The sequence below is a fragment of the Bos taurus genome, chromosome 27 (assembly GCF_002263795.3).
Source record: "Bos taurus isolate L1 Dominette 01449 registration number 42190680 breed Hereford chromosome 27, ARS-UCD2.0, whole genome shotgun sequence".
Taxonomy (NCBI): Eukaryota; Metazoa; Chordata; class Mammalia; order Artiodactyla; family Bovidae; genus Bos; species Bos taurus.
In genome coordinates this window covers 2,415,117-2,440,901 of record NC_037354.1, presented here as the reverse complement: position 1 = coordinate 2,440,901, position 25,785 = coordinate 2,415,117, and the positions used below count along the sequence as shown (strand labels likewise).

At 42.0% G+C, this 25,785-nt stretch overlaps 1 protein-coding gene across 2 annotated transcripts in view; it reads left to right on the top strand.

The window, feature by feature from the left end:
- Nucleotides 1–25,785, top strand: part of CSMD1 (CUB and Sushi multiple domains 1) — a 2,064,317-nt gene that overhangs the window by 1,772,551 nt on the left and 265,981 nt on the right. For both annotated transcript variants that reach the window (XM_059882319.1, XM_024986326.2), the window contains exon 26: nucleotides 3,296–3,498. In XM_059882319.1, the coding sequence (XP_059738302.1) occupies nucleotides 3,296–3,498 (203 nt within the window). The remainder of the gene's footprint in view (nucleotides 1–3,295; nucleotides 3,499–25,785) is intronic.

The window sequence follows — 25,785 nt, the reverse complement described above, 5'->3', positions numbered from 1 at the left end:
TGATCAACAGCATAACTAGATAAAAACCTTCCTGGCATAGTGAGCAGCAGGAAATTTTTCTTAAAATGATAAGAGTATGTAATAAAATCTTTCCACAAGAATACAATACCATACACAAACGGTACTAAGAGACGCAGCATGCATCACAGCAGTGGCCAATCTGATGTGATGGGATCATTCAGTCTCGAGCCTCTTCTTCCCTCTCCCTAAGACCTATGATGGTCTCGTCTAGTCCCATGGTTAAAGCCATTTATTTGCTGAACACACAGGTTTACTCTTTCCTTCCAGATTTCCCTGCAAAGCTCCAGATTGGCATGAGCAGCCGGCTGCTCACTGTCCAGCGGGCATCCTGAATTCACAGGCCCAAACCAGAACGTCTGGTCTTCCCACGCCACGACCCCTGTACCTGCACCCTCCCCCGCTCAGCTGTGACTTCCCCATGGTTCTGGTTCCTTATGCACAAACCCTCAAGTGACCTCGCATCCTCTCTTCACCCCACAGGCCTCCCACAGCCGTGTTTCCCACCATCACACTGTGCCCAGAATCTGCCAGCCGCTCAATGTTCCCAGGCCCACTCCTCTAAGCAGCACACATCTGATTCTCGGTTCTGCCTTTCCCTAGAGAGCTTGTTGTCAACACAAGCACAGAGTAGATTTTTTTTTTTTTTCTAAATCACAGGTGGGGAGACTGCTTCACCACAAACACCACCCTGGTGGATCACCCAGGGTGAGAGCCAGAACCCGCAGAATAAGCTTCCAGGCCCTGGGCCTCACCCTTTCATTCCCCCATCCACCACCCACATATTTCTCTGGCCTTAGTGCCTCTTCCACAGGCCCTTTCTCTTCTCATTACACTGCCTGCCTGCATGGTCTCAAATGCTGAAGGTGTGCCCTCTGTATTGGGCTTTTGCTGGGTTCTCTCTGCCCTCTCATCAAATGTGGGGCTTCCCTGGTGGCTCAGATAGTAAAGAATCTGCCTGCAATGCAGGAGGCTGGGTTTGATCCCTAGTTCAGGAAGATTCTCATCAAATATAACAAACCTCTCATCTCCTTCAAGTCTCTACTCAAGGCTCTCCTCACCAATATGGGTTATCAGCCATCTCATTTAATTCTTAAATACATGGGTTATCCAGCCATGTCATTTGATTCCTAAGTCTCCTCCCCACCCTTCAATCCTGTCAAGGCTGATGCTGCTTATTCTGCTCTGCTTTTGTTTTTTCTTTTCTCAGTGACATTTACCACCTACGAACATGAGACTTTCTTATTTTTTACAGTTTCTGGGTTTTTTTGCTCATCTCTTGCCATTACCAACTGTGCAAGCTCCATGAAGGCAGGGTTTTTCCTTTAGTTCACTGATATATCCAAAATTCCTAGAAGAGTGCCTGATAATAGTCGGTGCTCAAGAGTCGGTGCCCTTGAATTGTTGAACTGAAGGGTATACTGAAGGGGGTTTGGCTTAGACTCACAATAGTATGTTCAACCTCACAAATATTCAGGGAGATGTCATTTAAACAAGAGACCTTCCCATGACCGTCAGATTTTCTCTTTTTACAACTATTATAGGCTGATGTCATCAGGTATAAAGACGTGACAACACGGAGCCCTTTGTAGTTTATTGTGAGACTGTACGTAGCCACAGTCACAGGGAGAACAACTTTGCCATTTCTCTTTCTGAGCCTAGAGAGATCCAAGGATGAGCACCATTTATCACCATAAAATATAGAGAGTGACTATCTCAGTCTCAGTAGAGACCTAGACACGTGAAGCATTTATTCTGCTTCTGAAGTAAGTTACCAAAGTCTACATCTCTAGTTTAGAGGAATTTCACCTAATACTCAATGTAAAAAGCAACTTGAGAGAATTCCCTGGCAGTCCAGTGGTAAAGACTCTGCACTTTCACTGCTGACGGCCCAGGTTTGATCCCTGGTCAGGGAACTAAGATTCCACGAGCTATGCAGAGTGATCACATACAGAAACAAACAAAGCTACACATAAAAGCTAAAAAAAAAAAAGCAACTTGAACATGAGACAAGCACATACATGCCAAAATTACATCTATTATGTAATTATTGTTAAACAGACAAAATAGTACTATATATTTTTGGAGATATGTATACACATATATGCATATGAAAATCATGAATATATAAATGAGAAGAAACCATCGTGATTTCAGGAGGTGGGAGTGAGAGGAAAAACAATGAGTAAGTGGAGAGGAGGGAGAGTAAGACTGTGTTATTAGCATAGATTAAAAAAAAAAAAAACATCTGAAGCAAATAGGGCAAAATGTTAAAATGATGTGGGTATCCAAGTGTCTACTATATTCTGTGCTTTCCTCTATATTAAAGATATTTTAAATTGAACATTTAAAAATATACTACATGCTTTATACTTTATTCAGGGTTAGCTATCTTCCCTGAGTATATAATATGCACAAAGTAGGTAAGTAGTATTTGTGCACAATTTTTTGTATAATACTTATTGTGATTTTATCTTTCTTAAAATTTCATGCAATTAGCAGTAAGTGAAAGAGGATAAAAGCATTCAGGAAATATGGATTTTTGTTGATATTAAACTCTTTCATCCATTTGAATTGCCATAGATAGAAGTACACCTCTGTGGCTTCCTCTGACATAAAGATTTTTTAAGTTACTCTGAAAAAATATCTGTAAATCTGATAGAAGTATGATAAAATATTAGGAAAAAAAGGAGTTTATACTACACAATTCCACTTTTGTGTTGGTATCTCAAATCATGTATTTTTTCCTGAAAATAGACTGTATAAAAGCAGACATACCGGAAACTGAGATCGCTCAGATACAGGTAGACAGTGACCTCCTGGTGTGACCATCATCTCTGCCAGCGGCTCTCCTGGTGTGCATGCTGCCACCTCGTGGGGCGTTTCGGGAACGACACTGGTACCACAGGCATCACAATCTGCCATTAGCTTAGAACAAAGTTGTGTCAAACCCATCTTTGGTCAGCATGCCCCAAAGACCTTTGAGTCGTGAAAAGAGCTGACGGTCTCCGAAGACCTGGTTTCATCCCTGAGCACCCAATGCAGCCAACAGCTGCGTGTCCTCACTGTGTCCATCTCGGACAGAAGCAGCGGGCTCGGCTGTTTGCTGGTGGGCCGCGTGAGCCCGCCGGCTGAGGCTCCAGGCTCACCCAGAACCGGCAGACAGGGACCGGCGCGCCGGGGTGGGGCTGGGGAGGGGGAACGGGCTGGGGCGCCCCTGAGTCCTGCACCGGGCGCCCTCGCGGCCGGCCCCCTTTCAGCCGTGTTCTCCTTGCAGCCTGCACTTCATCGTGTTTGACACGGAGCTGGCCCACGACATCCTGCGGGTGTGGGACGGCCCGGCGGACAGCGCCATCCTGCTGAAGGAGTGGAGCGGCTCGGCGCTGCCCGAGGACATCCACAGCACCTTCAACTCCCTCACCCTGCAGTTCGACAGCGACTTCTTCATCAGCAAGTCCGGCTTCTCCGTGCAGTTCTCAAGTAGGTGAACGGCCCCTCCTCCCTCCGCGGTCCTCTCCTCCTGGGGTTGCCAGGGCGACAGGGCCCATTCCTGTCTAAAGGTTCCCCCTACTCCCGACAGGATGGACCTTTTGTTGAGCAAAATATAAAAATTTGAAAACCCCTATCAAGAGAACGGTTTGTCTTAGGAAATTCTCTCCACTCTCAGATGGTGATAGACAGATGCTGTCTTTGGTGGTGGTCTTTGGTGGTGGTGGTTTAGTCGCTATGTTGTGTCCAACTCTTGCGACCCCATGGACTGTAGCCTACCAGGTTCCTCTGTCCATGGGATTCTCCAGGCAAGAATATTTGAGTGGGTTGTCATGCCCTCCTCCAGGGAATCTTCCCAACCCAGGAATCGAACCCAGGTCTCCTATATTGCAAGCACATTCCTTACCAACTGAGCTACAAGGGAAGGCCATGCTCTCTTTAGTTATGTGGAAAGAAAATACTTTAAAGATTTGAGTTAACCAGTAAGTATCTGAACTTGGGCCCCAGACAGGTGTGAGTCTGTACCAGAAGGTGAGGTTTATCTTGGGTGCCCCCTCCCCACACCTGACATCTAGCCCAGGCTCCTTCACCCCCTTGGGCGCTGCCACGAAGTCTGGATATTGGCAGTCTGCTTCAGCTGTCTGCTCTCAGCTCCCCTGCCATTCTCCCTGCTTAGGGCTGAGGTGTCAAGCAGCTTCTGTAGGAGAGTCACCTCCGAGGATTTAGTAGCTTCACGTTTGCAGCTTTAAATGCTCACCTCCTGAAGACGGTCCCCGCCTTCACTGTCCAGCACATTTTTAAGGAATCATTTCCAGACGGAAGGGGTGGGGATGTTTTGTGGCAGTGGAGTCTGTGAATACCCTTCAAACCGCACCATGTAGAAGTGTGGTATAATGTGGTAGCTCCCAGGCCAGCTGTCATCGTAAACCAACCGGAATTTTCACATAAACACATTCTGGGTCGATTCATCTCTTGGCAGGTCACTTGTGAGCCACATTTAAGATTTATATTAGAACATGGATTGAGGTCAATTTTATGTTTTAAGGGGTTGGTAATGAAATTGAGGTTAAAGTCTGCACAATTTCTTACCTCGGGTTCGCTGTGCTTCAAGGCAGTAATTTGTGAACACGTGTTCATGGAATAGAATCTCTATGTGGTAAAAATTTCACTGCTTTATGGCAAAAATATCAAGGTAAGTTTGCTCCAGTTATCCTGGATTGGGGATAAAAATGTTTTTGTTCCAAGATTATATAATTTTTGCTCTTTTTCTTTGTCTGCTGTCTTCAGAAACGGTGGTGAGAGTACACGGCAGGTGTGGTGTACTGTCCTTATTTGACAACAAAACCTTCGGTACCGTTATGAGGTTATGTTTTCCCCTCCTACCCATTATGTACTCTCCTGGCTGCGTTTTTGCTTTTTTCTTTTTATAATAGACTTTTTCAGCGCAGTTTTAGGTTCACAGCACATGTGAGAGGAAGGTGCAGAGATTTCCCATGTAGTTTCTGCCTCGGCCTATACACAGCCTCCCCTATTATCTACATCCCCACCAGATGGTTCGTGTATTACAGCTGATAAACCCATACTAACACATCATCACTCCAAGGCCATGGTTTACATGGTGTTCACTCTTGTGTTGCACATTCTATGAGTCTGGACAAGTGTGTAATAATATGTATCCATCATTACCGTCTCATATAAAGCAGTTTCACTGCCCTAAAAATCCTCTGCGCTTTTCCCATTCATTCCTCCCCCATCCTAAATAACCCCTGCCAAACAGTGATAGTTTGTCTTTCTCCATAATTTTGCCTTTTCTAGTATCAGGTAGTTGGAATCATATAGTATGTAGCTTTTTCACATTGGCTTCTTTCAGTTAATAGTGTGCATTTAAAGTCCCTCTACCACCCTTATGGCAGAAAGTGAAGAACTAAAGAGCCTCTTGATGAAAGTGAAAGAGGAGAGTGAAAAAGTTGGCTTGAAGCTCAACATTCAGAAAACTAAGATCATGGCATCTGGTCCCATCACTTCATGGGAAATAGATGGGGAAACAGTGGAAACAGTGTCAGACTTTATTTGGGGGGGCTCCAAAATCACTGCAGATGGTGACTGCAGCCATGAAATTAAAAGACGCTTACTCCTTGGAAGGAAAGTTATGACCAACCTAGATAGCATATTCAAAAGCAGAGACATTACTTTGCCAACAAAGGTCCATCTAGTCAAGGCCGTGGTTTTTCCAGTGGTCATGTATGGATGTGAGAGTTGGACTGTGAAGAAAGCTGAGTGCCGAAGAATTGATGCTTTTGAACTGTGGTGTTGGAGAAGACTCTTGAGAGTCCCTTGGACTGCAAGGAGATCCAACCAGTCCATTCTGAAGGAGATCAGTCCTGGGTGTTCATTGGAAGGACTGATGCTGAGGCTAAAACTCCAGTACTTTGGCCACCTGATGTGAAGAGTTGACTCATTGGAAAAGACCATGATGCTGGGAAGGATTGGGGTCAGGAGAAAAAGGGGGCGACATAGGATGAGATGGCTGGATGGCATCACCGACTTGATGGACATGAGTTTGGGTAAACTCCAGGAGTTGGTGATGGACAGGGAGGCCTGGTGTGCTGCGATTCATGGGGTCACAAAGACTCAGACATGACTGAGCAACTGAACTGAACTGAACTGAAGGCCTTCCCTTAGCTTGATGGCTCATTTCTTTTCAGTGCTGAATAATATCCCGTTGTCTGGATGTATCACTGTTTATCCATTCACCTAATGAAGGAACTGTTGATTGCTTCCAATTTTTGGTGATTATGAATATAGCTGCTAAAAACATTTGCATGTAGGTTTCTGTATGAACATAAGTTTTTAACTCCTTTGCATAAATACCAAGGAGTGTGATTTCAGGATTATCTGGTAAGAGAATGTTCTTTTATTTCTGACCTTTTAAAATCTTCCCTTTTAAAATTTCAAGTGACGGAACAAAGAAATCATTTATTTTTTTACATTCTTCATTATATTCTCTTTTAAAAAGACATCTCCTAGTTTGGGTTAAAGACAAAGGAGTGTCTTTTATTATAGTTATTTGAGAGCATAGACATTTATATCCTATATTTGTAATTATGCAAATAATATATTTAATTAATATACTTAGGAAGTGATAAACATGAACACATCCGTTAAAGTTCCTACAAAAATGAAACTTGCTTAACTGAACTTTGGTTTTCCAAGTGTTCTAGTTTGAACAATATGAAATTGTCATTTTTGCAGATTAAAAAAAATGGTTAAATATTGGCATTTATGGTTTAACGTAGCATTTTGTATGTGTGCATGCATGCGTGCTCAGTCACTTGAGTCATGTCTGACTCTTTGTGACCCTATGGATGGTAGCCCACCAAGCTCCTCTGTCCGTGGGATTCTCCAGGCAAGAATACTGGAGTGAGTTGCTGTGCCCTTCTCCAGGAACATTTGGTATAGGGAAATACCATTTTAAGAGTGAAAATATAATGTTGATTCTGAGGTATTTTTGTGAATGAGTTTAAAGAATGAGGTCTTTAAAACTCTATGGGAAGGAAAAATTGCAAGATATAAAAACGTTGCTTGGCATTATTTAGAAAAACTTGGATTGAATTGTGATGCTGAAAATTTGGGTTTGTATCTTGACCTCTGGGGCTTCCCCAGTGGCCAGTAGTAAGGAATCCACCTACAATGCAGGAGTCGCAGGAGATGCTGGTTCAGTCCCTGGGTCAGGAAGATCCCCTGGAGCTGGACATGGCAACCCACTCCAGTATTCTTGCCTGGAGGATACCATGGACAGAGGAACCTGGCGGGCTAAAGTCAGACTAAAGCGACTTAGCACAGCACACAGCCCAGCACACTTTCCCTTCGTCTGCTCAGATCTACTCTCTGCCATGTCTCAGGCTTCTCAATCCTAGTGGTGGACATGTGTGGATGAGCTTGGTGCCTTTTAGCTGGTTCCTCCAGTGAAGATCTCGGGCAGGAGACAAGAGGTGCGGGGAGGAAAGTGGTGTCAGGCTGTAATATAGCTCCCTTTCAGATTCCCTCAGTCAGCGCTCACTGTTCTTCTCAAGAAGCTGTATCCATACAGTTCCTTTCCAGGTTTCTATACACCTAGTAACTACACTTCTACTTGGGCTTTTCCAAATCCAACATTTGTAAGGAAACCTTCTCAAATAATCCCCTGGAAGTGTGTCATATCTTTCATTTTGGATTTTCAATGATAGAGTTCCCAAAGGAACATTGTCAAACCCATGAAACTGACATCCCCATGTCCCAGGAACCCCCTTCAGCATCAAGCTGGGATATCTGGTCAACCTCCTTGTACCCATGACCAAAAGTATCACTTTCCACTTGTGCAGTTTCTGAGCCATTTTTTCCCCATTGGGGAATCCAACTATAAAACTAAATCAGGCTGGAGCCTTTCTAAAACAAAGGCTTGAATCCCCTTGAAAAATGTGAAAGAGCCTATCCCTCGAGCCCAAGAAGCCTTGCTGCTCTTCTGTAGGTAGAAGCTGGGAAAAGCCCATTTATTTGTCTTAATAATCCTGAAACATAAAAAGAAGAGGTACTTTATATGTAAGTTAGATAATGCTGCCATTCCTAATACAAGCTAACGTTAGACTGTGAAGTACTGGCACTAATCTGTGATTTCAAAGGGGCTTCCCTTGTAACTCAGGTGGTAAAGAATCTGGCTGCAATGTGGGAAACCCAGGTTTGATCCCTGGGTTGGAAAGATCCCCTGGAGGAGGGCATGGCAATCCACTCCACTATTCTTGCCTGGAGAATTCCATGGACAAAGGAGCCTGGTGGGCTATAGTCCATGGGTCACAAAGAGTTGGACATGACTGAGCAACTAACAGTTTCACTTTCATGATTTCAAAATAAAATTTAAAAAAATAGTGGAACTTAAATATTTTCCTCAAATAATTGATACTTCAAGTATGACCTTTGTTGCAAAACAAAAATGACATTTATTCAATAGTCTTAAATTGGTTTTCTTGGTAAACCATTCTAACTTGATCGTATGCCAATACTGTGTGAGCTCTGCATTGTAGGTGTAACTTAATCATTGAAGGGAGAAGCTTATTTGAATAGTTTTCTCAGACATTTGAATTATCAGATTTTCCTCAATAAACTTAAAACAGGAGAATTTAACATCAGTGTTGCTCTCCTTCTCAGTCACAGAATCCCATACCTGACTGGGGCTTTTTAATTTGACTGCTTGTCTGTTATTAAGACACCTTCTTCAGCTGTCTTCCGTATCCCCACCCTCTCCTGGTCCTCCTTCTTCCAGTGGCCACCCCATTAGAGTCTTTTCCCTGGCTCTCATCTTTCCTTCCCCAAGCTGTGAAGGCTGGATGCCATGAGGAACATCCTTGTGTCGCTCTCTTCTGTCAGTAGTCTCTCCTTGGGCCTTACCAGCCAGCCTCCTGAGCCCTCCCCGGGGTCCTCAACTGCCTCTGGGATCTCCCTCCGGTTTCACATGGAGACAGAAACAGGTGACTTAGCACATGAAACGTGACCACATTCCAGTTCTCTCCACTCCCAAACCTGGTTTTCTCCAAGCCTTTCCCATCTCGGTGAATGCTAGCTCCATTCTGAGAGTTTCTCATGAGAGAGCCTTTGAAGTCATTTTTTCATAAACCCCTTCATCTTCTGCCCCCCATATACTCCAGCATCACTTTCAGTAGGGCCCATATTCAAAGTCCCAGATCCAGCCAGTTCTCTCCACTGTACACATGTCCCCTTGGTCTGAGTCCTTTTGGCCTGGACTGAGCCTCCACAGATTACTGATGGGCTTCTCTCCACTCTTGGATAAGTGTTTCCTGATCAAAGGAGCCAGGATAGGTCTTTTAAAAAATACATCGGCTTCTTTATTTATTTGACTGTATTGGGTCTTAGTTATGAGACATGGGATCTTCGTTGCATCGCGAGGAGTCTTTGGTTGTGGCACATGGACTCTCTGGTTGTGGCGTGCAGGCTCAGTGGTTACGGCATGCAGACTTGGTTACTCTGTAGCTTGTGGGATCTTAGTTCCCAGACCTGGGATCAAACCTGTGCCCCCTGCATTACAAGGTGGATTCTTAATCATGGACCACCAGGGAGGTCCCAGGCTGGGTCTTAATGAGGCAACTTGCTTCTGGCCAGAACTCTCCACTGTCTTCCCATCTCAGCCAGAGAGAGTTCTGGTTCTCCTTCTTGCCAGAAATAACAGCTATCAAAGCTTGTATGCAAACTTCTGCAAAACCCTTCTGTATGTTTTCAGTTTTCATCCACAATCACTGCCCCCCAACCCTATCAACCTCCTGTGGCATCCATGCCAGCAGGAGGCCAGCCCTGCTTGGTAGGCACATGTTTGGTATATGTCCATTTTACATCAGAGTAAATGGACATATCTGTTATTAGACAGATCTACTAACATGTATGCATCGTTGTTGAACTTTTAAGCTTTATAATTCTTTATACATATATCTTTACCTAATATTTTCCTCTATGCATGCTTTTCCTCTTTGCTTGCTCAATGAATCCACACATGGACAGAATATATTTTAAGGCCTCTTAATCAGAATTAATCGCATTGTCACTCGCAGTCCCCAAATGCAATGCTCATGTTTCTGATACAGTGTGTGCCCCATCGTGTGTGAGCATCTTATTTGCAATCTAAAAGACTAAGGTTGGGCTTCCCTGGTGGCTCAAATGGTAAAGAATCTGCCTGCAATGCGGGAGACCCAGTTTCGATCCCTGGATTGGGAAGATTCCCTGGAAAAGGAATGAAACTCAAGTATTCATGCCTGGAGAATTCCTTGAATAGAGGAGCCTAGTGAGCTACAGTCCATGGGTCACAAAGAATCAGACATGACTGAGACAATTGCCTGGACTGAATGATGAGACTAAGTTCCTGGAGGGCAGAATGTCCAGAACATGATATATAGTCAGTAGTTACAAAGTGTTTTCTAACTGAATATACTTGAAAACTTTCTAGTGATGCAAATCTTAAAAATACTAGGATGATTTTGATTGTGTGACAAGAACCATATCATCTACTGATCTTCTGAAAAGGTTGTGTTTTAATACTGACATCAGCTTCATTCAAAGATGTTAATAGAAAAGCCTTTAATAATAAATGTTTGAATGCTAATTTTAATAATAAAGATTCTTCCACCCCTGAGTTATCTTCTATCCCAATGTTAGTAGTTAAGATAAATAGTCCTTAAATAATATCTATTATCAGTAGAAGTGGTCAGGATAGACCGTTTTTACTGCTAAAAAACATTGCTGCTGCTGCTGCTAAGTCGCTTCAGTCATGTCCGACTCTGTGCGACCCCATAGATGGCAGCCCACCAGGCTCCCCCATCCCTGGGATTCTCCAGGCAAGAACACTGGAGTGGGTTGCTATTTCCTTCTCCAATGCATGAAAGTGAAAAAGTGTAAGTAAAGTTGCTCAGTTGTGTCCGACTCTTAGCGACCCCATGGACTGCAGCCCACCAGGCTCCTCTGTCCATGGGATTTTCCAGGCAAGAGTACTGGAGTGGGGTGCCATTGCCTTCTTATGCATCTTTGTTGACCTTTTTAAGTTTTATAATTCTTTATACATTTATCTTTACCTAATTATTTTGATACCAGGTAGAAACCAAGCAGTCCATTTTCATTTTATAAAGATTAATACCCACTTTAAATGAACATAGTTTAACCTCTGATTTGTTAAATTTCCTTATTTTATTTTATAAAAATGATCATTCTTCCCAGCGTTAAGGCAACCTTGGGCGAGGAACGACTGGTTATTGGTGGTGACCCTTAACCACAATGCTGCACGTCCATGTGCAGGTTCGACGGGCCGCTGATGGAGCAGCTGCACAGCACGCCTCCCTGCCGTGCACTTTACCTGCCCTGTGCTGTAGAACAGCACCCCTCCCCTAGAAAGGAGAACTACCAGTGCTCACAAGGTATTCAAGCCCGCTCAAGGTCCATTGTCCCGCCAGCTCCACACAGCATGTAACGCATGAGGACAAGAACTGACGAGTGCAATTATGTTACTTGTAATCAGCCTAACACTTTTCATTAAAGCTTAATTACCATTTAATCATGCATAAAATGCAAGAAAATGGAGTTCAGTTCACAGGAGTGACCTTTACTCTGGGGGGTTAAGTAAACGGCGGCTGAGCCTCCAGCGGTCAGACTTCTAGGCCCTCCCACCCCAGGGAAGACGGGCTCCAGGGTGATCTCGCTTCCTCGGAGTCCCAAGATGGATTTCCTGTAAATAGCGGCCGTAACTACACGACATCCCTCCCTAATTTACTTTATTGGAAGATAATTTAATAGGTACATTTTCATTTTAAAAAATCATTTGTTGTTTATAGCAAGAGAGGCCCTTGGGGCTGCCAGTTGCCGAGCAGAGTAGGGTTGTTTTATAGGAATGAGTTGGTCATAAACCCTGGGCTCCTGCGCCTCCTGTCTACCTGCAGACAGTACACGGCAGGTGCCACCAGACGGCCACCCACCCTCTCTGCTTTCTCAGGACTCGTGGGGTCCGTGGAACGTTGACCACACATTCTTGTCTTTGGCCACATGCACACGTAGATTGTAAATGAGGCCAGAGTTTTGTCCACCTTTGATACCAGGCCTAGCTCACGACAGAGGTAGAATGGTTGTTCATTGAATTACTGAGACTAAGATGCTGGCTTAACTGAAATTCTAAATTCTGGATTCCACAGAGTGCTGGGGTTTTAGCTGTGGTTGGTGGTGGTTTAGTGGCTAAGTCATGTCCAACTCTTTGAGGCCCCATGGGCTGCAGCCCGCCAGGCTTTTTGTCATGGGGTTTCCCCAGCAAGAATACTAGAATGGTTTGCCATTTCCTTCTCCAGGGGACCTTTGCAAACCAGGGGTCAAAACTGGGTCTCCTACATTACAGACAGATTCTTTACCAACTAAGCCATCAGGGAAGCCCTTTTAGCTGTGGTTAGTTTTGTCAAATGCCACCAAGATTGATAGGAAGAGGAACAGAGAGAAACAGGACACCTGAATGACACTTCTCCTGTTCTTGGGGTCATGTCTTTCCCCCTGTCCAGTTTTATTGAAATATAATTGACTTATTGCATATAAGTTAGATTCTGCAATCTGAAAAATAAAGCAGACTAGTGAATATTTTAAAAAAGCAGACTCATAGATAGAGAGAACAAGCTAGTGGTTACCAGTGGGGAAAGGGAAAGAGGGAGAGGCAAGACAGGGGTATGGGATTAAGAGGCACAGACTAGTATGTATAAAATAGATAAGCCACAAAGTTATACTGTACAGGGAAATATAGTCATTGTTTTGTAATAGTGTTAACTCAAGTATAATTAAAAAAATATATCAGATTGCTGTGTTGTATGCTCCAAACTAATATTGTAAATCAGCTATACCTCGAATTTAAAAAATAATAAAAATAATTGACACATAGCATTGTGTAAGTTTAAGGTGTACAACATGTTGATTTGATACATTTATGGACTGAACAGAATGATCACCACCTTAGCTTTTGCTCACCTCACATCGCTTACCGCTGTTTTTGGTGGTGAGAACAGTGAAGGGCTACTCTCTGAGCAACCTGCAGATACACAGTGCAGTCACATACAGCCATCTTGCTGTGCACTGGACCACAGCACTTACTCATCTGTAGCTAGAGATCTGTGCCCTCTGACCAGCATCTCTCCATCCCACCCCCCCCGCCCCACAGAACCGGCCCCTAGGAATCACCATTCCAGCCTCTGATTCTGTGAATTCAGCCTTTCCAGATTCCAAATATATGATATCATACAGTATTTGTCTTTCTCCTTCTGACATCTCACTTAGCACACTGCCCTCAAGGTCCATCCATCTTGTGGCAAATGACAGGATTCCCTTCTTTTTCATGGGTGAATAATAGTCCTGTGTATGTGTGTATGTATGTATGTGAGTGTGTGTAGCTGTGGGATTGCTTGATCATGTGGTAGTTTCAGTGTTTTCAGGAACCTCCACACTGTTTTCCATGGTGACTGCACCAGTTAACATTCCCACCAACAGTGCACAAACTGTTCTTTTCCTTGAGGGTGTGTTTAATACTTACCATGAGAGAGAGAGGAGAAGGCAATGGCACCCCACTCCAGTACTCTTGCCTGGAAAATCCCATGGACAGAGGAGCCTGGTAGGCTGCAGTCCATGGGGTTGCTAAGAGTCGGACACGACTGAACGACTTCACTTTCACTTTTCACTTTCATGCATTGGAGAAGGAAATGGCAACCCACTCCAGTGTTCTTGCCTGGAGAATTCCAGGAACAAGGGAGCCTGCTGGGCTGCCGTCTATGGGGTCACACAGAGTCGGACACGACTCAAGTGACTTAGCAGCAGCAGCAGCATGAGAGAGAGAGGAGCCCTTTTCTATACAACCAGCCAGAGCGTCATCTGCACCTACCTTTCTGCTAGTCTCGATCCCACTTATACTGAAGGCTCATAAACCATTCCTCAGACATCAGCGATTTCTGTGCGGAGTCCTAGCATGATTCCCCCAGGACCTCAGATGTAACTCTGCGTCACACACGATGCTTTGGGCAGGGTTACGCTTTCTTGCTTTAATGAGAAGGAAGTGCTCCTAAATTTTATAGACTGAATTATCACAACATCATTCAGAAATAAGCTGAGTCAGTGAGGACAGCATAAAAAATGAGTCACTGTGACAAATATTGCGGTTAAGCATCTGACCACTCTGTCCAGAATAGAGGTCACCCTTAGTTTCATAATGTGTGTGATCACATTGGTGTAATAACTAGGAATTAATGAACTGACCACTCATTCATTCATTTGTGTATTCTTTTATTTATACACTGACAACTAAAAAAATTTAGTCACAACCTGAAAGTAGAGTGTTATTTTATTGGGTGAGAATGTTTAGGACTCCAGCCCAGGAGGCAGCATCTCAGTAACGCTGAGAAAACTGCTCTAAGGAGGTGGGCAGGGGAGTCAGGCTATATACAAGTCTGCAGCAAAGGGAGCAGGCAGTCTGAACATTAAAGACTGGGTAGCAAGTTAAGGAACTCAGTGTTCTGTGCATGAGAAGATGCAAGCCTCGGGGCTGCCTGAATGCATGCCTTTTGTGTGCACCTCGGCTGTCTGGGGCCAATCCAGTTTCCTTGGTCACGTCTCTTCCTGCATTCCCCCAGCTCCTCGGCAAGCACGTGGAGTGTGACAGCTTACACTGGATCGCAGTTTGGGAAGGCTTATTCACATTTGGAGGCCAGAAATCACCGATGGTGGTGGCATTTCTTGTTTATTGATATGGCAGAAGATCCTTGCATTTCACAACACCAACCAGTATTCAACCCCTTCCTGCTGCATTCCTGATGCTTTGTGAATGTGGAGGATCAGAGCTGAGATGTAGATGTTACCTAGTCTTCATAAAAGATATGAAAGAGGCAGGTGGATTTCACCTCCCCTGAGGCTTATGCTGTTCACCCAGTCTCTCTCCTGGTCTCTGTCTGCCTCCTCCGGACAGCCCGCCTGGCACCCCAGCTGCCTAGGCAGGACTCTGCTCCACTGTGGCTCACAGAGACAACCTCTGCTGTCCTTGGGTGACCAGCCACCTCCGAGGTCCTCAGCGCCTCTCACACCCTGTGGTCTCCACTCCATCCACCCGTCACTCTCAGGAACACACACTGCATTCAGATTTAGCAACACTGTTAGAGTGGAAAGGAAAAAAATATGTATACATATACACTTCCCTGGTGGCTCAGACGGTAAAGCACCTGTCTACAATGTAGGAGACCCAGGTTCGAGCTCTGGGTTGGGAAGATCCCCTGGAGAAGGAAATGGCAACACACTCCAGTACTGTTGCCTGGAAAATCCCATGGACAGAGGAGCCTGGTAGGCTACAGTCTATGGGGTCACAAAGAGTCAGACACGACTGAGCGACTTCACTTTTATACACATACACATGTAATGTTAAGTATTATGAGGCTCATTTAAACTATAGTAAGCTGCATACCATTCTAATGAATAATGGCAGAAACCAAAGAGGAACTAAAGAGCGTCTTGATGAGGCCAACTTCGGGAGATGGTGAGGGACAGGGAAGCCTGGGCACTGAAGTCCATGGGTTGCAGCTGGAGTGTCATCTGCACCTAACTTTCTGCTAATCTCGATCCCACTCATACTGAAGGCTTGTAAACCATTCCACAGACAGCAGCAATTTCTGTACAGAGTCCCAGCATGATCCCCCAGGACCTCAGATAGGGCAACTGAACAACAACACCAAGCTGCATAATCCTGTATCTTGATGAGGGTGAAAAAGTCAGCTTAAAACTAAGCATTAAAAAAAAATTAAGATCATGGCATCCAGCTCTTACTTCATGGCAAACAGCAGGGGAAAAGGTGGAAGTAGTGAAAGACTTCCTCTCCTTGGGCTCCAAAACCACTGCGGACGGTGACTGCAGCCTTGAAATCAGAAGACGGTTGCTTCTTAGCGGGAAAGCTATGACAAACCTACACAGTGTGCTGAAAAGCAGAGACATCACTCTGCCAGCAAAGGTCTGTATAGTTAAGGCCACGGTCTTCCCATGGTCATGTACAGGTGTGAGAGCTGAATGGTAAAGAAGGCAGAGAGCTAAAGAATTAACGCCCTCAAACTGTGGCGCTGGAGAAGACTCCTGAAAGTGCCTTGGACAGCTAGGAGATCAAACCAGTCTATCTTAAGGGAGATCAACCCTGAATATTCACTGGAAGGACTGATGCTGGAGCTGAAGTTGAAGCTCCAATACTGTGGTCACCTGATGCAGAGTCAACTCATTGGTAAAGATCCTGTTGCTGGGAAAGATTGAGGGCAGAACGAGAAGAGGGCATCAGAGAATGAGATGGCTGGATGGCATCACCGATGCAATGGACATGAACTTGGGCAAACTTCGGGAGATGGTGAGGGACAGGGAAGCCTGGTGTGCTGAAGTCCACAGGTTACAAAGAGTCGGACATGACTGGGTGACTGAAAAACAACAAGCTGGATAATCCTGCATCAGAAAACTCTCAAAGGTGCACAAGCCTGTGCACACACATGTGATATTATATAAGTTTTAGAATAGGCATCACAGAGGCACTGTTTTCTACCCAGGACTTGGGGCTAAGCCCCATCTACACAGCTCTGTAAACAAGCATGTGTATGATTTTCGTGTGAATTAGGTGAAATTAGGGCATCATACTCTTTTTCATCATACTCTTTTTGCTGCCCACAGTGTTGATGAGGGCTAATCTCAACAGTAAGGAACACAAAAGCACTTTGATTTATCGATTTTCCCCAATATAAGGGATTGCTATTATTTATTCTCAGTTCTAGAGGCATATTGACTCAGGGGAAGTATATGTGATAAATGAGACAGTCTGCGGTTCTCAAATTAGATCCCCCCTCTCTCTTGCCTCCTGTTTCACACCACTCAGTTCACACTGACAAAAGCAAGATCCTCCTGATACTTGGAAGGTGTGGAGATAGTGAAGCTGTGATTTAGAAACAGGAAAAGACGGTAAACAAGTGAATAGCACTTGATCACCCTAATGATTTAGTACCAGATCTTTGCATTGCTGCAACCATCTGAGATTTCTGTAACATACTGAAGTTGTTAACCATGTACTTGTTATCAGTGAAGAATTTGCAGAGTGTCTAATGAAAAATGTGATACTCATCTTTTTCTCTCAAGTCCATCTTATGTATACAGATTATTTTATTTTTCATACCTCGGAGAACTGAGAATCAATTTAACTGTGGTGACTAATGTTATAGACGTTTAGAAATGAATCTTTGGAGGATGAGGGTTGAAGGTTTTAATCTGAGTGTGACTAGATATAAAGAAACTAAAATCTCTTTGAATAACTGAATGAGGGAATCTTTTTTGTTATGAGGATGCAAAACATAGGATTTTATGATATGTTCAAATTTTGCATATTTTTGTTACTAATAGATGTAATGGTTTTTTTTTTAATAACTAAAGGCTAAAATATTTTTAAATTTGCAGGAACAGACATACTTGGCTTTGCATACATGGTATATTTGACATGATGAAAGGAGTTATGTTCATTAGTATTTTTTTCAGGGCACTTACAATTCCTTTACAAAGGAGGGGCTAAGCTTAGTCCTCAGTGCAATCTTTGGAACTTAACCAACATAACTGATTCAAATACTGTGGTGAATGCGAGTAACCTGTTATACTCTTATATGTTTTAGAAATTTTCCGAGTGCATTCTTTTACATACATGGTCCAATGTTTAACAACAATGTGGCATGCAGAACTCAAAAATATAGTTTTATAACTAGCAAATAAATATTAAAACATTTATTTGCAAGGAATAGAAACATTATTTGACTTACAGATACCACCTAAATTGGACATTTATTATGTCCCACTAATGTTCTAGTTCCAATAAGTGATTATGAGGATCTTTGAGATCACTTTAAAAGCTAGTTTGAAACATTGAAAACAAGTTAATTAAAAAATTGTTGTGTAGTCACCCAGTTGTGTCCAACTCTTTGCAACCCCATGGACTGCAGCACACCAGGTCTCCCATCCCTCACCCTCTCCAGAAGTTTGCCCAAGTTCATGTTCATTGTATCAATGACGCCATCCAGCCATCTCATCCTCAGATGCCCTCTTCTCCTTCTGTCCTCAATCTTTCCCAGCATCTGGGTCTTTTCCAACGAGTTGGCTGTTCACATCAGATGACCAAAATAGTGGGGCTTCAGTTTCAGCAACAGTCCTTCCAACGAGTATTCAGAGTTGATTTCCCCTAAGACTGACTGTTTTGGTCTCTTTGCTGTCCAGGGAATTCTCAGGAATCTTCTCCAGCACTACAGGGCAAAGGCATCCATTCTTTGGTGCTCTGCCTTCTTTACAGTCCAGCTCTCATAACTGTACATGACCACTGGGAAGACGGTAGCCTTAACTATGTGGACCTTTGTCGGCAGAGTGATGTCTCTGCTTTTCAAAACACTGTCTAGATTTGTCACAGCTTTCCTGCTGAGAAGCAGTCATCTTCTGCTTCCATGGCTCTGGTCACCATCTTTCACTCTCTACCTTTATCCTCCTCAAGAGGCTCCTCGCTTTCTGCCATCAGAGTGGTATCATCCACATATCTGACGTTGTTGATGTTTCTCCTGCCTATCTTGATTCCAGCTTGTAGCTCATCCAGCCCGGCCTTTCTCATGATGTGTTCAGTATTTAGGTTAAATAAATGGACAGCCCTGTCATACTCCTTCCTCAGTCCTGAACCAATCAGCTGTTTCATACAGGGTTTGAACTGTTGCTACCATACATGACCACTGGAAAAAGCATAGCTTTGACTAGATGGACCTTTGTCAGCAAAGTAATGTATCTGCTTTTTAATACGCTCTCTAGGTTGGTCATAGCTTTTCTTCCAAGGAGCAAGTGTCTTTTGATTTCATGGCTGCAGTCAGCATATGCAGTGATTCTGGAGCCCAAGAAAATAAAGTCTCTCACTGTTTCCATTGTTTCCTCATCTATTTGCCATGCAGTGATGGGACCAGATGTCGTGATCTTAGTTTTTTGAATGTTGAGTTTTAAGCCGGCTTTTTCACTTTTATCTTTGGCTACAAAGAATGTAATCAATTTTGTCTCAGTATTGACCATTTGGTGATGTCCATGTGTAAAGTCATCTCCTGTGTTGTTGAAAAAGGATGCTTACTATGACCAGTGACCTCTTTGTGGATCACTGCCTTGTCGTCGTGATGGGGCTTGCATAATTAAAAAATAGCCAATGTTATAATATAAACGTAGTGGACTCAGACCCTACTATAAGCAGCAGAAATGGTACAAGGTCAATTGTTATGAGAAAGTGACTTCTGAGTTTGAAAATGAAAATCTGTAGTGTAGGGGGATTTATCATCTAGTTTAATAGCTGCAATATAAATAGCTCTTGGATTATTATATTTTGATTTAATTAGCATGAAATATGGGACTTGGGCTTTTTTGCTTTAATGGAATTCACATTCTGCATTGTGGAAAATCAAAGTGATTGATTTATTTCTGTTGCATGTTGAAGTTTTTTTTTTTTAATTGTAGGATTCAATTTACACTTACATTTGATAGTCTACTTTAATGACATATTTTCATAGCTATTAAGTGCTTATTCAGTACAAAGACCATGAAAGCAAATGTTCCACTTTTGAAACATTGTTACAGAGGACATTTGAGTAGCAGATCATAAAAGATATTTAATGTTTTCTTATAATAATGTTACCCTTTCTGTCAAGTGTTTTAATACCTGTGCTTTCACTGACAAAGTAAAATCTTTCATGCATTCTGAGGTTTCAAGGTATCTATCTGAAGAACCAGTTCAATTCAGTTGCTCAGTCATGTCCAACTCTTTGCGACCCCATGGACTGCAGCACACCAGGTTTCACTGTCCATCACCAACTCTCAGAGCTTGATCAAACTCATGTCCATCGAGTCAGTGATTCCATCTGAAGAATCTTGGCCTTAAATTTATTTTCCTTGCCTGTGGCTCACAGTAATAGCATTAATGAAGCCTCTCAGTAAGTAGTAATTGTGTACTTGAAAGGACTTTTGCTTGATTTAGTATATTTTTAAAAAATTCTGAAATAGTCATTAACCCCAGGAACTGGTTAAACTGACAATATATAGTCTGCAACTTCAGATTTGCCAGTATCCACCCATAATTTCACAATCCTGAAGCCCACATTGCTTCCTGTCATGAAGAAGTATGCAGAAATACACAATTCCTATACTGACTCCTAACTCTTCATCCCTTCAAGTTTTGAAATTAAACATGAGTATATACCTACATGGAACTTCCTTGGTGGCTCACTGGGTAAAGAATCTGCTTGCAATGTGGGAGACTCAGGTTCAATCCCTGGGTCATGAACCCCTGGAGGCAGCCATGGCAACCCACTCCAGTATTCTTGCCTGGAGAATCCCATGAACAGAGGAGCCTGGTGGGCTACAGTCCATGGGGTTGCAAAGAGTCAGACATGACTGAGCAGCTAATGACATACACACATATACCTACACAAAAATAATTTTAAATATAAAATGATTTGTATTCATTTTATATGATTCAAGTGAATACTACAATTCAGGCATATACATATGCATGTGTGTGTATATATCCATATAAAAAAGCTTATATATATATATATATATATATATAAATCTTTTTTTTCTTTTCTGCACTGGTATTTATTGCAGCGCATGGTCTTTTCTCTTGTTGCAGTATGCAGGCCCTCTAGTTTTGGCCCATACGCTCTAGAGCATTCAGGATTAGTTGCCCTGTGGCATATGGAATCTTAGTTCCCTGACCAGGGATCAAACCCATGATCCCTGCATTAGAAGGCAAATTCTTAACCACTGGACCACCAAGAAAGTCCCTATATAATTTAAACTTTTTATTTAAAAGTACTTATAAATTCACATGCCCATGTAAGAAGTAAAACAGATCCTGTGGACCCTTAAGAAGTTCCTCCCAAGTGGTAACCTGCAGAACTAGCGTACACATCACAGCCAGGCTGTCAACAATGGCCAGTCAACAGGCGGAACATCTATCACCCAAAGGTTCCTCAGGATGTCCTTTCAGCCACCCACTGCCCTCCTGCTGCCTCCAGGCAACCTCTAATGTGCCCTCCATTTCCGTAACTCTGCCGTTCCCAGAACATCATATGAAAGGAATCGTGTAGGCTGTAGTCTCTCAGGACTGACTTTTTCTCTCAGTTTAGTGCTGAGGAGATTCACTGGGGCTGCAACGTGTGCCTTGGGTTCATCCCTTTATGTGGCTGAGTGATATTCCATTGACTGGAGGTACCAGCTTGTTTAATCATTCACTCACTGAAGGACATTTAGCTTGTTTCTAGCTTGGGACCATTATGAACGGAGCTGCCATAAACATTCATGTACAAGTTTTTGTGTGAACCTAAGTTTTCATTTATCCAGGATAAATGTACAGAAGTGTAATTTCTGGGCCGAATGGCAACAGAATGTTTAGATTTTAATGGCCAAATGATTGTCCAGAGGGCCTGTACCATTTTACATTTCTACGAACAATGTATAAGTGACTCCTTTTCTCTGTATCCTCACCCAGTATTTGATGTTGTCTTTTTATATGATATAATTAGCTGCACTAATAGGTATGTTGTATGCTTATATGATATAATTAGATGCACTAAGAGGTGTGTAGTGATATCTCTTTGCAATTCCTGAATGGCCGGTGATCTTGAACATCTTATTACATATTTATTTGCCATCTGTACATTCTCTTCAGTGACATGTTTTTCCATGTCTTTTGTTCATTTTCTGGTTGAATATTTTCATGTTTTCCTTTTATTTTTTTGCATCTTCAGAATTCTTGATATGTTTTAGATACTAGTCTTTTGTCAGATATGTGAATTTTAAACTGCTTTTCTTGGTCTTCATATTGTCTATCCATCTTCTTAACAAAGTCTTTTTGGGGAAAAAAGTTTTTAATTTTGAAGTTTAGTTTATTAATTTTTGCTTTTATAGATGGTGCTGTTGTTGCCATGTCCTTGCCTAGCCCTAAATCCTCAAGATTTTTCTCCTAGACATTTTTCTGGAAGTTTCATGGTTTTACATTCTGTATTTAAAGCTGTGATCAACCATGAATTAACTTCTGTGGAAGATGTGAGGCTTGCATCAAGGCTGGCTATTTCCCCAGTGCCGTGTGTTACTTTTGAAATCCAGGGGGAAGGATCTGTGAAATGTGCATCCATCACTTTGAGCAGCCATCACTTCTGTTCTTAACCTTGGAAGATCTTAGAAAACTCTGTGTCTCCAGTTCCTGAAGCACTTTGATGTTGTCAGGAGGGAGAGGAAGAATGTAGATCAAATTAGTGGACCTTGGTAGAATTTGGACCCACCTTCTTTCTTTAATGTGGAGCCTGGGATTGAGTGGAAACACTGCATTAGATGAATTGAGGTTCCTCTTTCCTGTGTGTTTTCAAACCTTTTCCAGCCGCTGAAGCACTAATGCATGCTTGATGGAGTTCTGGTGGCCAGCTCATGTTTATCCTGTCAAACACAGTCAGTGGCCCTCCAGAAGGAGATTTTCTGTGCCATGATCTAACCCAAAGAGCAACTTTTCAGAGAAAATGGTAACCTGACACTTGCACAAAGAATTCATTCAACTTTCTTAACCCAAGAACAGGCGCTCTTCATGCACAGGTTAAGATTTGAAGATTAGAATATGTCTGCCTCTGATGAGAAGCACACTGGTGTCACCGTGTGCTTTTCCATGTATGTGGTGAGCATGCTCTCTGGTACGTTACGAAAGGGAATTTTAAGATAATAAATGTACACAAAGCAGACTTTGCTTCTGTGAATGAATAACCAGTGGTGAGCATTCTCTCTGGTACGTTATGAAAGGGAATTTTGAGATAATAAATGTACACAAAGCAGACTTTGCTTTGTGAATGAAGCAATATTTACCAGTCAGTAAATATACTTTTAAGTGATGTTTAAATTAAAAAAAAAAAAGCTGAGTAATACTCCATTGTGTATATGTACCACAGCTTTCTTATCCATTCATCTGCTGATGGACAGCTAGGTTGTTTCCATGTCCTGGCTATTGTAAACAATGCTGTGATGAACATTCATGTTGATGTATGGCAAAACCAATACAATATTGTAAAGTAATTAGCCTCTAAGTAAAATAAATAAATTTAAATTAAAAACAAAAAAAAGCAAATTAGAAAGTAAAAAAAAAAAGGCAAGAGGACTTGACACATTTAACAAGACATGGTCCAAATGCTCAATTTTTTTAGTTAGGATAGAAAGAGAACACAACCTTGCAAATTATTTTTGAATGCATATATTCTATACAGTCTCCAGTGTCAAAAATGACTTTAACCAATTGGGAATAAATTTGAGTCCACTGTATTTCTCATGATTCAGTAGTTCTACATCATCATTGCTGCCTTGTACAAACAAAATGTCAGGTCCCTGGCTTTTATGCTAAGTGAAGCACAGGTTCGGGTCACTCAAGCCTATTGGAGTGGCTCTAGATTCAGGGGGCAAGGAGTGGAGATATCTCTTAGATCCCACTAGGCCTGTGGAAGATTCTGTATGACTTGAAACATTCTAGAGAACCCCTGCCTGGGGAAATTGAAAAACACCATGTATACACCTCAGGAATAGCATCTTCTTCTTCTCAGGTGATAGGAGGGTAAGACTGCTGCAACTAAAACTATTGTTTTCCTTTTTATGGAAGAAAAAACTGGGAAGATTCAGTCATTAAAATCCTGTTTGAAGAAAAAAAATATTTAAGACAAAATTGAGTGAAAGAAGCAGACGTACGGCACATAAAAGAATACAGTCGTGAAAAGGAAATGAGCACGTGTCACATCCATGACCCTGTGTGACCCTGAAGGTGGAAAAGAAATTTCTGACCCCAAAGAAACATCATTGGTTGGAGGCTCTCATATTAGTCTCCAAATAAGCTTTATTGTCATTACCAGAAAGCATTTTTCCACAGTGTGTAACTAGGGGGAAATAAAATGGTGTTTATTAAAAAAAAAAAAAAAAAACCCAGCCAATATATTCCCCGGTGCATTGTTTTAAATTGTTTGTTTTTTCTTCATGTAATCTCATTGTTTTTTGGTTTTTTATTTTTAATCCAATCTGGAGTAACCTAGGAACTTTTAATTTTTATTTTGTAATTCTAAAAGGGAAGAGTAAGAGTTTGGGGTTCAATTCAGCTAAACCATCATGATTGGAAATCTCAGTCTTTAAACATACACAAGCCATATGAAGAACATCCCCCCGCCCCCAACTAAGGCCATGTGTAGAACTATTTTACTACAAGTCACATTTTCATGTAATTGGCATAAGTTTAGCTAATTATGTAGATGCTGTATTTATGTTTTTTCATGCCTTTTATTGATTTTCCAGTTGAGTATATAGATGCTATAGTTCATACAATATGAACTACATGAGTACATAAATTTTTAATGCCATGCTATCTATGATTATTATTACAGATATTCAGAGTGAAAATTTGCTTTAGAAGTAGAAAACTCTTTCAAAACTGAATTAAATTTCATCCCATTAAAGGATATATAACCCTTAGTGCAAGCCACTGTTTTATATACTGATATTCTGTGGATCTTTATTTGGGAGGATTTGAATAAGTCTATGGAAAAAACATGCTCTATAACTACATTTATTTAGAATACACTGTATTAAATTATTTTTTTAAGTTTCTTTATTCTCTGAGCCTTTAATCCCTGATATACAATGGAGACCTACAAGAGAGAGTTGGAGGATGTGGTATTTGTTAGTCTTATTAGACCAGACACCTATTAATAACCTACAGAAAAGTGTTCTGCAGAACACTTGTCTTGTAAACTCATGTGTCTTTTGAAATTCTTCTTATGTACAAAATCTGTGTGCATCTTTGTGTAAAGCTTCTTCACTGAGTAATGTGCTTTTGCTTTAATGAATATTGAATAAAAATTTGGAAAGAGAAGTAATAAAAGCATATCTCTTAAAAAATTACAATGAGACTCATCGATGATCTCCTTGGCTTTTTTTCTAAAGATTTATTTTTAAATTATTTTAGTACTATGTACTTATTTATCATAGAAGTATTACTATGGATATTTACTAAGAGCTGTTGTTGCCAAGTTATGCTTTGGCATGTCAGCCAAGTCATGTCTGACTCTTTGCAACCCCATGGACTACAGCACGCCAGGCTTCCCTGTACTTTGGTATCTCCTGGAGTTTGCTTAAAACTCATGTCCATTGAGTCGATGAAGCCATCCAACTATCTCCTCTATTGACCCTTCTCCTCCTGCCTACAATCTTCTCCATCATCAGGGTCTTTTTCAGTGAGTCAGCTCTTCACATCAGTTGGCCAAAGTATTGGAGCTTCAGCTTCAGCACCAGTCTTTCCAATGAATATTCAGGGTTGATTTCCTTTAGGATTGACTGGTTTGATCTCTTTGCTTAATAGACAATTAGCTTTTAATACTAAGTATTTATTTTTAAATTATTTTAATGCTATATTAAATTAATTCTCATTTGGAAGTGAGTATGTAATCATCCATGTGACCACTTGCTTGAATAAAGAATGATGTTTCTTTCAGAGATGTGAAATTCAGTCCAATGGACAAGATTGAAAATGTACAACAAGATTTGCTTATTTTTTTTTCCTGAAGCCCAGAGAAATCTCAGCAACAATAGAGCACAGTTAGATCTTAGATTCTTCAGTTACTCAAATAGTAAACTCAAGACTGATCATTTGTAAAA